This window comes from Elephas maximus, chromosome 8 (genome assembly GCF_024166365.1).
Source record: "Elephas maximus indicus isolate mEleMax1 chromosome 8, mEleMax1 primary haplotype, whole genome shotgun sequence".
NCBI classification, from domain to species: Eukaryota; Metazoa; Chordata; class Mammalia; order Proboscidea; family Elephantidae; genus Elephas; species Elephas maximus.
In genome coordinates this window covers 100,105,057-100,120,304 of record NC_064826.1, presented here as the reverse complement: position 1 = coordinate 100,120,304, position 15,248 = coordinate 100,105,057, and the positions used below count along the sequence as shown (strand labels likewise).

Here is a 15,248-nt window from a genome sequence, read left to right as displayed (position 1 = left end):
GAATTGCATAGAATTAGGCCATTTATTCTTAGGATTGTGGGGCTTTTATTTTTTAATGGCTGTCTCTCTGTTGGAAGACTGTGTGTGTGTATATATATATTTATATGTACACACACTCATACACACACACTGTCACACACCCACATACCATTAAATAATGGGCATGAACAACTGATTAATACTTGCTCTCATTTCTTCTAGACTTTGCACTTACAAATGCTACAAAATCTTGTTTGAACAATGAAGTTGGTAAGTTTTTGCCTATGTTTGCCTGTGGGTCATACTATAGCATATTTTTTCTCTTGATCAACTTAATGTTTACATTTACCTGGCTTAAGGTACAAAAATCAGAGTGGTTGGATGCTGCAGAATAGACTGATCGAGAGTTTAAATTAATCCACATTCCTAGTAGTCATCTTCACACACTAAACTGCTGGGTTTGGGATGAGATTGACTGTAAATTAGAATGTGCAGTGATGTGCTCTGAGTTATTTCAACAAATGAACTCCATTTATTCCTATGGCTTTTGCTTCTAATGACGGGGGAAAACATGATATCAAGTTGTTTCTATTTTTTTTTTTGCCTTTGGTTTTTGCTAAACCCATTGCTGTTGAGATGATTCTGACTCATAGTGACACTACAGGACAGAGTAGAACTGCCCTGTAGGGTTTCCAAGGAGTGGTGGATTAGTTCTTTCTAATTAGTTCTTCCTAAAAAAAAAAAAAAAAAAATTAGTTCTTCCTAGTTGCTAGTAAATAAGCTGACATTTACTGAGAGCTTCTGATACAGAAGGCATTGTGCTGTATTCTGCAGGAATTTTCCTGTGTAATCCTCATAATACCCCTATGAGGTGGTACAGCATTTTTCCCCCATTTTATTGATGAGGGCAATGAGCTAAAATTAAGCTCCCTATACCACATCACAATGTGGTAAATCTGGAATTTAAACCCTAAGCCATCTGAATCAAGAGTTCATACACTTAACTCAGCCCTCTGGTCTTCCTCTGAAATAGTCATAGAGCAAGAAATCTCAAGTCCAAGGCCCTAAAACCCAGTGGAGACATGGTAGGGGGTGGGTGCATGGTCTTCAGAGTACCACGGACTAGACTTTCATCCCAGTTCTTTTAATTACTTGTGGTATGAATATGGATAAATTTTTCTCTTTTATTTTTTTCTGAGCAATAATTTGCCTCCTCTACAAACGAAATAATTAAAACTAACTCAGAGTCATTGAAGAGATATGGAAACACACGTGAAATATCTAGCATAAGGTATCTCATTTAGCAGGTACAGAATAAATACTTGTTTCCACCCCTTCTCCCTGTATATGTACAAGGAAAGTTGCTAGAAGCATTGGCCCTAGCTCTATTAGTCCTTCCTCCATTTCCAAAAACAAGGGGACTCTGGACCTCACCTGCCACACCAGGCAAGGAGAGACAGTAACACCTTACCTGACCAAGGCCCAGAGGTTATGAACACATCACCTCTTGAGATCCCTTTCCACACCAAGTGCTATTGATTCTGAAGTCTGACTCTGAAGATCAAACACGTAAAATGGAAGTTTCCATAGGAAGCGGTTCAGTCTTATGGTTCATTGAGCAGCCACCATCATTGTCATTAATTATTTCTTGACATTGCGTATTTCTTCCAAAACTTCAGAGGCCATTAAGCGCACTTTTCTTGTAGTATCATAGCCACAATGGGACACATTTAGGAAAGACAGTTAGCTATGACCTTCTAAAAGTTTGAAGGATTTGGATTAGCCACTTCCCTCCATTTTCTATAATGCCCTTTTTTCTAAAATTTCCAAACCATGTCCCTGCCAACACCACCACATTTCCGTGTGTTGTAGCCTTCATAGGGATCGCACTTCATGCACAACTTCTAATGGTTCAGATGCTTCTATGTCAACAATTCATCTTTACATTTATGTTTAAAAATGTTGATGTCTGGGGTATTTATTCCACATGGAGGTGCAGAATTACAGAGTAGCTAAAAGCTCGTTCCCTAAAGGCATGCTGCTGTGGTTGAAAAGTGGTTCTGGCACTTGCTGGTTGCATGACATCAAGCCAATTACTTCCCTCCCTGTCCTAACTTTCTTTATTTGTAAAATGGAAGTAGAAATAATATCCTCTTCATAGGTTGTTGTAAAGATTAAATAAGACTAAAGCTTTACATACAAAGTTCTCAGAACAGTGTCTCGCATTTGGTTAATGCTCAGTGAACATTATCTATTTATTATTACTTACAGACATGGTGGGGATAAATAAATGCTAAAAGCTAATTATTAAAAATATTTTTTCTATTTGGGCTCATTCATTCAAAATGCAACCTTAGTCTTTAAGACTTGGAAGTGTCTCAAGTGAATGTTGGCAGAGTTCATTGATTAACTAGACCTGCAAGCTGAATTCTGAGTTGTCTTCTCATTGATGGTAGTAGTGGTAGATTTACTTTTGGGTTCTTGTAGGTATGTGCTCTCACTTCAATATAGATCATCATAAATAAATATTTGTGACTGCCCACCCCATTAATACGTCCTGTCCTTTCAAAAGAACAGAAGAAACTAACTGAACAACTTCTCTTAGATACCCTGCGGCTGCAGCTCATGAACACCCCAGCGTATTATACCTACCTCCTTCTCCTTCTCAAGAGTGCTGTCTACTTGGCCACTGTTGTGTTCTGTCTGCTTAGAAGAACAGAAGTCTGTGGTGATGGAAAGAGTACATAGCAGATGGTGGCACAAAGGGGCCATCTTTTCTTCATTTTTATTGTTCCTAAAACTTTCTGTTCAGAATCTAGCTGGATTTTCTTTTTGAGTTTCGGTTATTTCAGTTCCCATGTGTATTTTTTTTTTTTAATGATGCTATTATTGACCAGCTGAAACCACTGGACAAACTAGGAAAAGCTTACTTTGTAACAATAACAAAAAATTCTACCACTACCCAATGGGAGGGCCAAGAGGTCGCTTACAGAAGCCTTTGGCACCATTTTTATTATCATGTCCATCAACTTCTCCAAGCCAAGCCAAATAAACACACTGATTATAGGCAGTGTGCAGTTTCTAGTCATACCCCTTTACCAGTTACCACTTGGTGTTGCATTGTTTCTGACTCATGGTGACCTAATCTGTGTCAGATTAGAACTGTGCTCCACAGGGTTTTCTATGGCTGATTTTTCAGAAGTGGATGACCAGGTCTCTCTACCAAGGCATCTCTGCATAGACTCGAATCTCCACCCCTTTGATTAGCTGTGGAGCACTTAACCATTTGCATCACCCAGGGACTTCCTGCCATGCCCACTTAGTGTGTTCCTTAACCAGATGGGCCCCTTAAAATCTTCCATTTTATACTCCCTGAAGCTACCCTCTTTGCTATGTGAATTCTGTCCTTTGTTTTTTACATATAGGAACAATAAATTTAAAAAATATTATAACTCTGCTTTTGTTGATGTGTACTTTAATTTCATAAAATCTAACTGGAAGTCCAAGGAAAGAAACAGCTTGGCAGTTGAGCTATGAAATCCAGTGTTGGTTGTGATGATGGTCCAATTCCAATTCCTACTCCTTTCGCTGAGATAGTAGTTATGACTCTTTCCTTGGAGCACTGGCTCTGAGAGGAGCCACAGGTAATGAAGGTGCAATGTTACTTCTCCTTCAAAGATTACCAGGTTCAGATTCATTTGGTTTGGCACATTAGAGCAGCAATAACACAATGCCTAACATGACTTGCACTGCTCTATATGAGAGTTTCAGAAGCATTGTCTTTGCTGATCTTCACAATAAGCCCATGAGAGCAGCACTAACACCAGAGAAGCAGTGTGGTGGAGTGGTTAAGTGCATGGACTGTGGACCCAGAGTGCCTGGGTTTGAATCCTGGATCTGGTTATTTAGTATCTGTGTGACCTCAGGCAAGTTATTTGCACTCTCTGTGCCATAATCTCCTCATCTGTAAAAGTTACAGTGCCCTATCTCCCAGAGTTGTTGTGTGGAATAGAAGATTGCTTGGTACATGCAAGGTCTCAACAGCATTAGCATCTTCTGGCATATTCTGCTGGTCAGTCTACTTTAGAAATAGTAGATACCACAAAAACAAGCACTGACTATTAACTCTAATCTTATTTCTCTGTAGAGAGGTTAGATGTGGAAGGAGCAGGGACTTAGTGAGCTCCTACTATGCAGCAGGCAACTTAGATACACAATCTCATTAATCTTCCAAGAGCCTTGGAGGTAGATACTGTTGTAGTCCACAGTTTATACAATACAGAGATTTACTTACCTGCCCAAGGTCACTACTTGGTAAGTAATAGTCATGATTTGAAGCCTGGTTTCTCTGAATCCACAGCCCATATTTTTCACACAGTATCATATAGCTTCTTTCCCTTCACCCATTTTCAACCGGGGGAAAAAAAAATACTGGCGTTGCTTCTTCACTAAAGTCATCCTCCAGGAAGACAGTCAAAGCTTTCTTAAAGACTTCTGGGTACATCTGTATTTTCTCCTCACATATATACCAATTGTCACCAATTCATTTTTTGTCTTTCTTTTTTGGATAAACTGTGCCCTATCAATCTGAGAGCAACTAACAACAACTCTGGTTATTACCATAATTGCTCCCCTTGTTATCAACATCATCGAAATCCTGCCTTGCTCTGTGCAAGTGGGTGTGTACCAGATTTGTAACTGCTCTTTTAGGGGATGCTGATAAGATGAGCTGTGAGTCTCGGACATAGTTAGGACCGTTAATGGTGCTCTCTGTATATGTATACATGCTGACACCCCAGCTCCTTCTATAGACTGAATGAGCCTGGAGGTCCTCACATTAGCCCTGTGGAAGACCTAATGTACCCAGATGCATTTCTCATGTAGGAGGCAGGCCATTGCTTCCTGGCCCAATACTCTTTCCACGACTGTACAACTGCCACATGGTGTGGCAGGAGGAAGAAAAACAAACAAAAAAACCTGTTGTCATCGAGTTGATGCCGACTCACAGTGACCCTATAAGACAGAGTAGAACTGTCTCATAAGAGTTTCTAAGGAATGGCTGGTGGATTCAGACTGCCAACATTTTCGTTAGCAGCTGAGCTCATAACCACTGTACCACCAGGGCCTTGGTGAGAGTAATACTTGACTAGAAATCACACTTCACGTACAGTGAGAAATATTTCACAGACTACTCGGTCTAGTTCTAAATGGCTGTATTATTTGCTCTTGACCAAGTCATAGTGCCTAAGTTAACCCATCTTTCTTTAAAAGAAAGTGTTCAAATTAAATCACTCCTCACTATGTACCAGGTACTGGTGTAAACACATGCTAACTCATGTAATTCTCACAATAACCCTTTGAGGTATGTACAATGATCTCTACTCTACAGACATGGAAGCTGAGGCAGAGAGGGGCTAAACAACGTCCCCATAGTCACACATGCAATAAGAGACAGAGCTGGGATTCAAACCCAAGCAGTCTGGGTTCGGGAGCTCTGCTGTTAACTTCTACATTATTTGCTACTAGTAGAAACATGTTACTTTTATTGAAACAGGAAATTTCCTTCCTTACTAGGTTAAGAGCTGAGTAAAGAGAACTATCTCTTTGCCTGCCTGTATTTCCTGTTGTTCCTATGCTGTTTTTACAGCTGGAGGGTTATAGGTCAACTTGTCACATGACTTCTCATGCTGGGAAGACTTTTATAGACTGGCTTCCTAGCTACCATGGGGATAAAAAAAAAATGTGCGATTAAAGTCCATGATACTCAGTTGGATACAATAAATACCAGAACAATTGGCTGCATTCACAGGTGTGTGATGGAGAAATTAGGCAATGATTTATATAGTTCCACATAAAAATAGTTACGTCTCAATAGCCTTTACAGACCTAACACACCTTATACCCTTTTCTACTACAAAACAGGAAAACTTCACAGTAACACTTCCCAGCATTTTCTCCATCATAAATTTCCTCTACTGTTTTGGAATTATTTTCCTCCCAGACTCCATTTTTGGAAGGGCTGCATTTTTTAAAAGTGTTTGACTATCAAGCAGGACACAACAGTTAAGTAATACTTGATTTTCCTCTTTTTATTAATCAAAGTCCTATGTAATTGCCATCAGAAATTCTGAGCAACAAGAGACAACCAGAGATACTATACCAAGATGATACAATTTAGCCAAAAGGCTCGAAACTCAACATTTTCATTAGCCAGGAAACTTATCTAGGTAGATGTACAGTTTCCATCATATTTTTCATTTTATTTGAGTAATAGCAAGTATCACTTAGTGAACACCAGGAATTCTGCCAGCCAGTTTACATTCTTTATTTCTAATGCTCTCAACTGTACCAAGTACAGGCATTACACTAAAGTCATCAATAAGAAAACTAGGTCCAGAGAGGTTTAAAAAAATGCCAATGTTAAATCCTAAGTAGCAAAGCCCACACCTGATTCCAGGTCTGTCTGATTTAAGGCCTGCTGCTCTATCCATTATACCAGCAGCTCTCCTCCTGGCTGCTTTTAAAAATGACTGAGGCCTGGGCTTTATCACAGGTCAGGCATCAGTATCAGGACTTTTAAAAAACTCCTTAGGTAATTCTAATGCACGGCTAATGTTGAGGTCAACAAGTGACAGAAATAGCTCCAGGACTCCAACACTGCTGCCTCAGATCTCAAGCAGTGAAAGCCATTTTACAGCATGTTATACAAGTATAGAACATGCTTCACCTTCAAAATGTTCTTACTGCTTGACCCATCAATTTCCTGTACTAAGACTTAAATGTGCAACAATGTTCAGTCACTGTAGCAATATGTATAGCAGCCAAAAATTAACTCACTGTCCAGTAAGAAATTAATAAAATAAACTGAAGTGTGCCATATGATGGATTAGTATGTATTCTATAAAAATGTAGACCTAAAAGAAATGGAAAATTAATCAGAAAGTACTGTTGAAAAAAAATAATACGTATGGCATGACTCCCTTAAAACATTGTTAGATAATGTATTCACACGGTTCAAAAATCAGAACTATAAAAATATGCATTGAGAACCTGCCTTCAAGCACAACTCCACCTTAACAGGTCACCGTTTTTACTTGTTTCTTATGTATTATATACTTCCAGTTCTTATTTAGGCAAATGTCAATGTATGTACGCATATATACACATGGAGTCCTTGGGTGGTTGAAATGGTTAATGTTCTTGGTTGCTAGCTGAAAAGTTGGAGGTTTGAGTTCACCTAGAGGCACCTCAGAGGAAAGACCTGATGATGTACTTCCGAAAAATCAGACATCGAAAACCTTGAGCAGCACAGTTATACCATGACACACATGGGATTGCCACGAGTCAAAACTGACTCCATGGCAACTGTTTTTTTATATATGGTGGCACAGTGGTTAAGAGCTCAGCTGCTACCCAAAAGGTCCGCACTTCGAACCCACCAGCCACTCCTTGGAAACCCAATGGGGCAGTTCTACTCTGCCCTATAGGGTCGCTATAAGTCAGAATCGACACGATGGCAGTGGGTACATTCTGCTTTTTCTTCTTCAAAGGTAGTATACATTATTCTGCACTTCTCTTTTCACTTGTACACTCTAGAGCTCTTTCTAGGTCAGTATATGGGGACCTTTTTATAGCTGCATGGTATTTCACTGGTGAACGTACCATACCCTATTTAACCAGTTCCCTATGATAGACCCTTGGCTTATTTCCACTCTTTTGTTCTTATAAAAAATGCTTAGGTGTGTTTTTGTCATTTGAAAGTGTGCATTTGCAATTTTGATAGGCATTGCCAATTTGTGGTCCGTAGAGAGACATCATGGGGCACTTCTACCAAATGTAAGTGCTGAGACTGTGCTGTTAAATGTCAGGAATTTGCTAACCTGACAAGTGAAAAATAGTATCTCACTGCAGTTGTAATTTGCTTTTACTTTTTTTTTTTTATGAGGATAAGCATGTTTTCATATGTTTAAGGTCCACTTATATTTCTTTTTCTGTGAAATATTTGCTCATGTCCTTTGAGCACCTTTCTACTGGGTAATAATACTAACAAGTATATTTATGTGTGTGAGTATATTTTTACAGGCAGAGATTTAAAACAGAATGTTCAATGGATAGGCAGGTGGGTGGAAAAATAAGCTGTTGTGTATTCTTCTAGTTTTTCTAATAAATCCTTTTAAAAACTTTTATAAGATTAAAACAATGTCTAACTTAAAATGGGGCAAGTTATTTGTTATTTTTTAACAATCAGCTTCAGTATTTCTGTGAAACAGATTCTTCTGGAAACCAAGTCCAGGGTTCCTATTGGAAACAAGACCAACTTCATACAAGAAAGGTTAAATTTAACTTAGATCTGCTTGATTCTCATAAATTTGATTGGATTTGTTTAGGCCAAATATATGACCCTCTACTTAGAGATATGGGCTATTTCTGCATTGAAAAAGCAAAGAAGCCAAGGGGAAACTTTCAAATCCCTGAAAGCTTTATGAGAGTGATTTCACTGGCAGAGGGTACTAGGTAGTGTCTCCTGCTGCTTCAAATTTCTTAGCATTTTCCTTCCCCACTTTAGCCTGGGCAGCCCATAGGTAGCGTAAGGGGGAGAGCAGTAGTGGTGGGGGAGACAGTGGGTGGCGGGAGAGCGGCAGTGTGGGTGATGGTTTTTATTTTCTCAGGCTTCTTTTGTTTATGTGCTCTGCTAAATGCGGTTAATTCGTGGAAAATGCTCAAAGCCAAACCAGCCCCTAGTTGGGGTCCTGCGAGGGGTGGCTACGGTGTTATCAGATAAGGACAGTTAAACCACAACTAACTTTGCTCACTTTAAAAGGCCACAGCTAGTGGAAATACAAGATCCAGCTACACACACGTATGAGATTGATATTAAACATACAATTAATGCTGTGGCTAGGTTGGGTTCCCGTTTTTTTATACAAAGTTTACCCAATTAGCTACTATATGAGCTGGAAACCTCATGCCCAGCAGTGATCAGACACTGCACCTGTGATCTTCTCTCATGACACTGCTCTGAAGGAAACCGTGAGAAGGACTTCTTGTAGGATTAAAATAATCCCCAGTGCTCCACCGACTATCTGTGCTTTGCCACGGTGTGCTTCTCCGATGCTGGTACCTTCTCGTGTCCTCTTCTCGGTGTAGACAGGGTGACACAAGGTTCGGTCCTGCGGATATATTATCACAGACTGCAGATGCGGGCGGCAGCTATATGCTTCTTTCCCCACAAGAAATATGGAGGCCCTGAGTTCAACCGTGTGATTGAATGACACAAACCGTATCAGCAGAACGATATATAAAGTCTCTCTAAAGGAACAAGATGACTTCAGAGCCAATCCAAGCAGACTTAACAGAAGACATTAACGGAAAGCATGAACAGGGTCGGTTAGAAGAGGGCCGTTCGGCCACGCTCCCACCTCTGCCCTGCCCAAACATGGTGCAGAGTGGCTGCCCTGGCCCACGGGCCCATGCTATCCAGGCCCAGGAGGGAGTATGACTCTATCGGGATGCAGACTTTAGGCTTGCACAGCCTGACTTCACTGCACATTCAAATCATATTAACTAATTCCCCCTGGTCTGTGCTCATGGAGCCAACTTCTGACCTAGCTTTGGCTTCCCTTGAGGGTCAGTTGCACCCTACTGGTTCAACCCAGTAGGCCCGGGTGAGAGCCATTGCTCAGGCTAAATGAATGCACTAATGTTCTGGCTCAGGCATCATCTATGAGCTTGGAGTATGTGACTCCACTCCTGCGATGGGACATTCTCACTGTGACAACCCTGTTGGGTTCCTGAGGTTTTGGTCCCTCAGTGCTCCCTCATCATGAGAAATCCCTCCTGGTTAGACCCTGACCTCACACTGAGCCTCCCTTTTGCATTTCTGATATCTGACTTGCTCTTAGAACAAGCATAGATGGACCTGATTTGGTTCAAACAAACTGCCAATTTCCACCCAAACCAGCACTATACACAATTAAGCTTTTCTTGACTGTCAGAATGAATGATGGAAGAAAACTAATAGGCATGTGGTGAATATTCAGGTTTGAAAAAATAGCTCACAATATTATTTGGTTCATTTTTAATTCAAATTAGCCAAACACAAAGGAAAAATAATAGCAATGATTTCATAGTGTGGGTTCAAAATAAGAAACTCAGAATATTTCAGAACCATCCTTTCTAAGAGAAAGACAGTGTTTAATGATAAAATAATACAAAATGTCTGGTTACATTTTACAGATCCAGTTCCTCCTTGTTCCCCTTTTAAATATCTGTAATTGCAACACTTTAGGCTAAATACATGATGAAAAACAAGTAAAAATTATCGTTTTGATAGGGTGGATTTTATTAACATTTTAAAATTGTACAAAGAGTGCATGTGCATGAGTTAAAAAACACAAGGGAAACATGGGGTGTTACAAAAGAAATACAAACTAAGTTTGAGACACAAAACAAAAACCTCCATACTGTGAATCAAAATAAAAAGGTACTTCATTTACCAAAAAACTGTTATGTCAATATATTAAGAAGTGTTCTGATTATGAATACAGCACAAGACTTCTGCGATGATTCATGAACAGATCAGATTCATTCTCACTGAAAACAGAATGGATCATGACATTATCTTACTGGCCCCAAGCAGGCTACTAAATGTACGTGGATATGGTACAACGTCTGTGAGGTATTATAATAAATAAGTTCTTATCAGCCATTCAACAAAGTCAGCAGTGGATGTCAGCATTTCTACTTTCCAGAAGGAGACCCCCATCGCCAGCCTTTTTTCCTCCTCTGATGACATTCGGGAAGGGCTTTTCACACTATGAAAAGAAAAATATTCGAGGTAGTGTCAAAAGGCAAAATGCTATGTTTTGCCTTAAATTTTTGTGACAAAATCTGTGCCCTAAAGATGGGCTGTGCTGCAGACACATAAAGCAAAGGGCTGTGTGCGTGATCACACAAGCATGTGTTTTAAAGCATTTTATAAAAGGATGAAAAAGATCAACTATTCATGCCCCCGCCTTTTTGCTTTCTGTCTAAACTACTGCTGTATAAAGAAGGGGCTGAAGTGTGATGGAGGCGGGTGATGTGGGCACAAGGGCTCCGTGAGAACCTTCGCTAGACTCTGCTGCTTTGGTTGGCCAACCGGCCTATATCCAAGGACACAGACTCCATCAAATACTTCTTCCTTCTGTGATTAAATAATTGGGCAGAGGTGCTAGTACTACAACTTACTTTATGTTTATTTGCCCTGCATTTATGAGGCACAACGTTTTCCTTTGATGCTTTAAAGGGATTTAACAATGTGTTTCCCCTTGAAGCCTATCAAGCACTTCAGCTTTGAATGTAAAACACCTTTTATCTCAGAAGCTCCAAGGCACTCGAGACAACATAGTGTTGGGTTAGTATGGACCCTGGTACCAGACTGTGGGTTTGAGTGCAGTTCTGCTCCCCTTACTAGTTGTGCTGTCTTGGACAAGTTACCCCTTTCTGCCTCTGTTGCCTAAAGTATAAACTAGGGGCAGTAACAATACTTACATCTCAAAGGGTTGCTGTCCTCACCACACAAAAGCAGTAATATCTGTAATTAAACCATGTCTGGCACATAGAAATTCTGGTTAAGTAAACAAAAATAAAAGGAGTCCTGGTGGTACAGCGGTTAAGTGCTTGGCTGCTAACTGAAAGGCTGATGGTTCGAATCCACCAGCTGCTCTGCAGGAGAAAGATGTGGCAAGCTGCTTCCGTAAAGATTTACAGCCTTGGAAACCCTATGGGACAGTTCTACTCTGTCCCACAGGGTCGCTATGAGTCGCAATCCACTCGACGGGAATGGGTGTGGGTTTTTTGTTTTGGGTTTTAGACAAAAATAAATGCATTTTTATTTTACAGAAAATTTGGATTCAGGTATTTTTCATACTTTACAAATTTAGATGTATACAGAAAATGTTATTTTACATTGATAAAATGTGACTGATAAGTGAAAGTTAATAGGACAAATCTGGCTATATACTTCCATTTATAATGTTTGAATTTTACTTTGAATCTACTAAAAAGAAAAAATTCTCCACATTTAACTACTTTGTTGTTACAAATTCATTTTGAAACACTTACTTTAAGAAAAGCAGTACACTCATAGGTCTAAGAGTGGTTTTTCACTGTCCTGTTTTTCTTCAGCTTCTTCTTCAGATCCTACATGGTGGCGGAGGAGGAGAAAAAAAAATTTCACTCTAAGTGGTAAACAATTTCTTTAAAATTACAACATATGAATAAAATTTTAAATGAGAGATGCATATAGTGAATCATCAAGAGATTTAGGCTAACAAAACTGTAATGTTAGAGTTTTACTTTATTTCTTATAGGAAAAAAAACTGTAATGTTAGAGTTTTACTTTATTTCTTATAGGAAAAAAAACTGTAATGTTAGAGTTTTACTTTATTTCTTATAGGAGAAAAACCTTTCAAATATATTCGATCACTCGGGATAACTCGTCAAAAAGGATTTCAACTTACATAGTACCAAATGTGTTACTCTTCCACGTCTTTGCTGGCAAACTTGCATATATTTTTAAGTGCAGATACCTTTGAGCTCTGGTACCCAGAATTTACTCCAAGTAGTATTTAAAATCACTTTTCCTGGTGAGTGAGACAGTGGTGAGGGTGACGTCACATGGCCACCCTTGTGTGCTGCTGCCAGCAACCACTGTTAGGACTGTTCTGGATCAGTGGCTCATCAACTTATATTATTCATACATTTGACCCAGTCATTGCACTCCAGAATTATTCCCTTAGGATCTACCCCTGAAAATACCATATTTATTATCCATGACGGTGCTTCCCCTGACCAAAACCAAAAAAACCATACCCGCTGCCGTCATGTTGATTCTGACTCACAGCGACCCCACATAACACAGCAGAACTGCCCCGTTGGGTTTCCTAGGCTGTAATCTTTACGGAAGCAAGCTGCCAATTCTTTCTCCCTTGGAATGGCTGATGGATTTGAACCATCGACCTTTCAGATAGCAGCCACACACTTAACCACCAGCGCTCCTCTCTTCCCCACAAATATTAGGAAAAAAAAAATCTAAATGTCCGAGAATAAAGGTTAAATAATTACTCTATGAAATATGCATGCATTTATAATTATGTTTATGGACAGTTTATAAGAACATGGAAAGTGCACATGCTAAAAAGTAAAAGCAAACGCATAGCTGTACATACCATGAGGTCTTATTTGATAAAAAGAAAAAACCAAATGTACATGTGCAAATCAGAAAGACTAAAGAAAATACCCAGGTGACCTTCAAATATTTTCCTATACATTCCAAAATGTCTACAATAAACTTGAATTAACACCGTACTATTTAAATTGTAATTCTTAAAAGCAGGGTATAAATAATACAGGCAGTATGGCCATAATTATGTGAGACTGCATGCACAATGAGGAGGAACTATACTAAACCGTCAACACTGATTTTTTTTTTTGGATAAGTGATTTTAATTTCTGGTTCTTTCTATATTTTTATAAAAAGCATGTTATCACTTTTTAAAAAAATTTTATTGTGCTTTAGAAGTGAAAAGTTTATAGCTCGAGTTAGTTTCTCATTCAAAAATTTATACACATATTGTTTTGTGACATCAGTTGCAATCCCTGCAATGTGACAGCACCCTCCCCCTTTCCATCCCAGGATCCCCATGTCCATTTGTCCAGTTTTCCTGTCCCTTCCTGCCCTCTTGTCTTGCTTTTGGGCAAGAGTTGCCCATCTGGTCTCATATATTTGACTGAACTAAGAACACATGACTCCCTGTGTTACTGTTTTATAGGCCTGTCTAATCTTTGACTGAAAAGTGGGCCTCGGGAATGACTTCAGTTCTGAGTTAGAAGGGTAGCCAGGGGACATAGTCTCGGGGTTCCTCCAGTTTCTGTCAGACCAGTAAAAAAAAAAAAAAGTAAGTCTGGTCATATGTTGACTTTTGTTCTGCATTTTTCTTTCATTCTGTCCAGGACCCTTTATTGTGCCACGTATTACTTTCATAGTCAAGGAAGAGAAATAAAAGGGACCTGTGAGACGACCAAGGCAGCAGGTTAGGGATGTAACCTATTCCCATTCAAGGAAGAAGCAGCTTGCCTCCACTGCTGCTTTACTTTTATTAGATAATCCACTTCAAAAGTATGATTTTTTTCTTTTGAGAATGCCCGCCTGCGTTATAGCGAAGAACAAATTTGGTATAGGAGAAAGAATGGCTGAGAATCTCAAGAAAAGATTGTGTCCCACATCTTAACTTCATAAATGTCATTGAGTTCAGGTTAATTTTTTTGTAAAATAAATAGATAAGGATATAGTGGTTGGAAGGCTTTACTTTACAGCCTATTAACTGCTGTAAATTATAGAAACACAAGTGTGGTTTAACTGCCTTCTCACTCTGAGAGGCTCTGAGGAAGACAGTCATACCAAGTCTTCCTGTCTCCCAGCTTGCTCTACCTGCCAAGCCAATGGCATTTGAACCACACAAGATGATGTGTCTTGGAAGTACCTGAAGTCCTAAATAAAGCTAAGCCTTTAATGAAAACATAAAATGTGCTCTTTATATAATTTAAAAGTTAATGTTAGCAGGGACTTCTGGCTGCAGTCAGGTGAAAAAAAAAAAGGTGAGGAGGCCAATAAATCCTCTCCCCGAAAAGCAACTATAAAATAAAGCTGGATAAAATTGACCAAAGTAACCATTTTGGCACTCTGGAAATGACCAAAAGCATATAACAGTCTGAAAAATGTTTATGTTTGAAAAACCACAGACTTCAGGGAAGAACAGTGGTGTTCTTGCTTGGGCCTGCTCCCATCCTCCTCCCTAACCCAACACCGGCTTGATGTACATGGAGGTTCTGCCAGGGTGGGGATAGCTCATGAGAACTGGTAGTAAACTGTGTGGCTAAAAAGAGAACTCACTTAATTTGGAGTGGGGAGTGTTGCTCACACCCAGCAGCACTGATGATAAAGTCACAAATTCTGTGGTGGGCAAGCAGGAAGGACCTCCGGTGCTACCAGCCTGAGGTTGCTGCTAGTCTGCAGCTAGAGCAAGCATATGCCTGGCTGAGGCTAAGTGCATGTGTAGCCAAGACCCAAGAGAGCCCAAGGTAGCCAAACACTCTCGAGGCTGAGGCTGTGAGCATGTGCAGAAGAGGAATCAAAGAACCCAGCAAAAAATAGGCTGGGGAAGCCTTGAAAATGGCCTGAACTTTGAATATGCTTCCATCCCCATACACATATCCATTTGGCAAAG

At 39.7% G+C, this 15,248-nt stretch overlaps 1 protein-coding gene across 3 annotated transcripts in view; it reads right to left on the bottom strand.

The window, feature by feature from the left end:
- Positions 1 to 10,136: 10,136 nt before the first annotated feature.
- STARD3NL (STARD3 N-terminal like) overlaps positions 10,137 to 15,248 on the bottom strand; it is a 47,681-nt gene continuing 42,569 nt past the window's right edge. For all 3 annotated transcript variants that reach the window (XM_049893938.1, XM_049893937.1, XM_049893939.1), the window contains 2 exons: positions 12,085 to 12,162; positions 10,137 to 10,793 (listed from right to left, as the gene is read on the bottom strand). In XM_049893938.1, the coding sequence (XP_049749895.1) occupies positions 12,104 to 12,162 (59 nt within the window). In that variant the 3' untranslated portion in view covers positions 10,137 to 10,793; positions 12,085 to 12,103. The remainder of the gene's footprint in view (positions 10,794 to 12,084; positions 12,163 to 15,248) is intronic.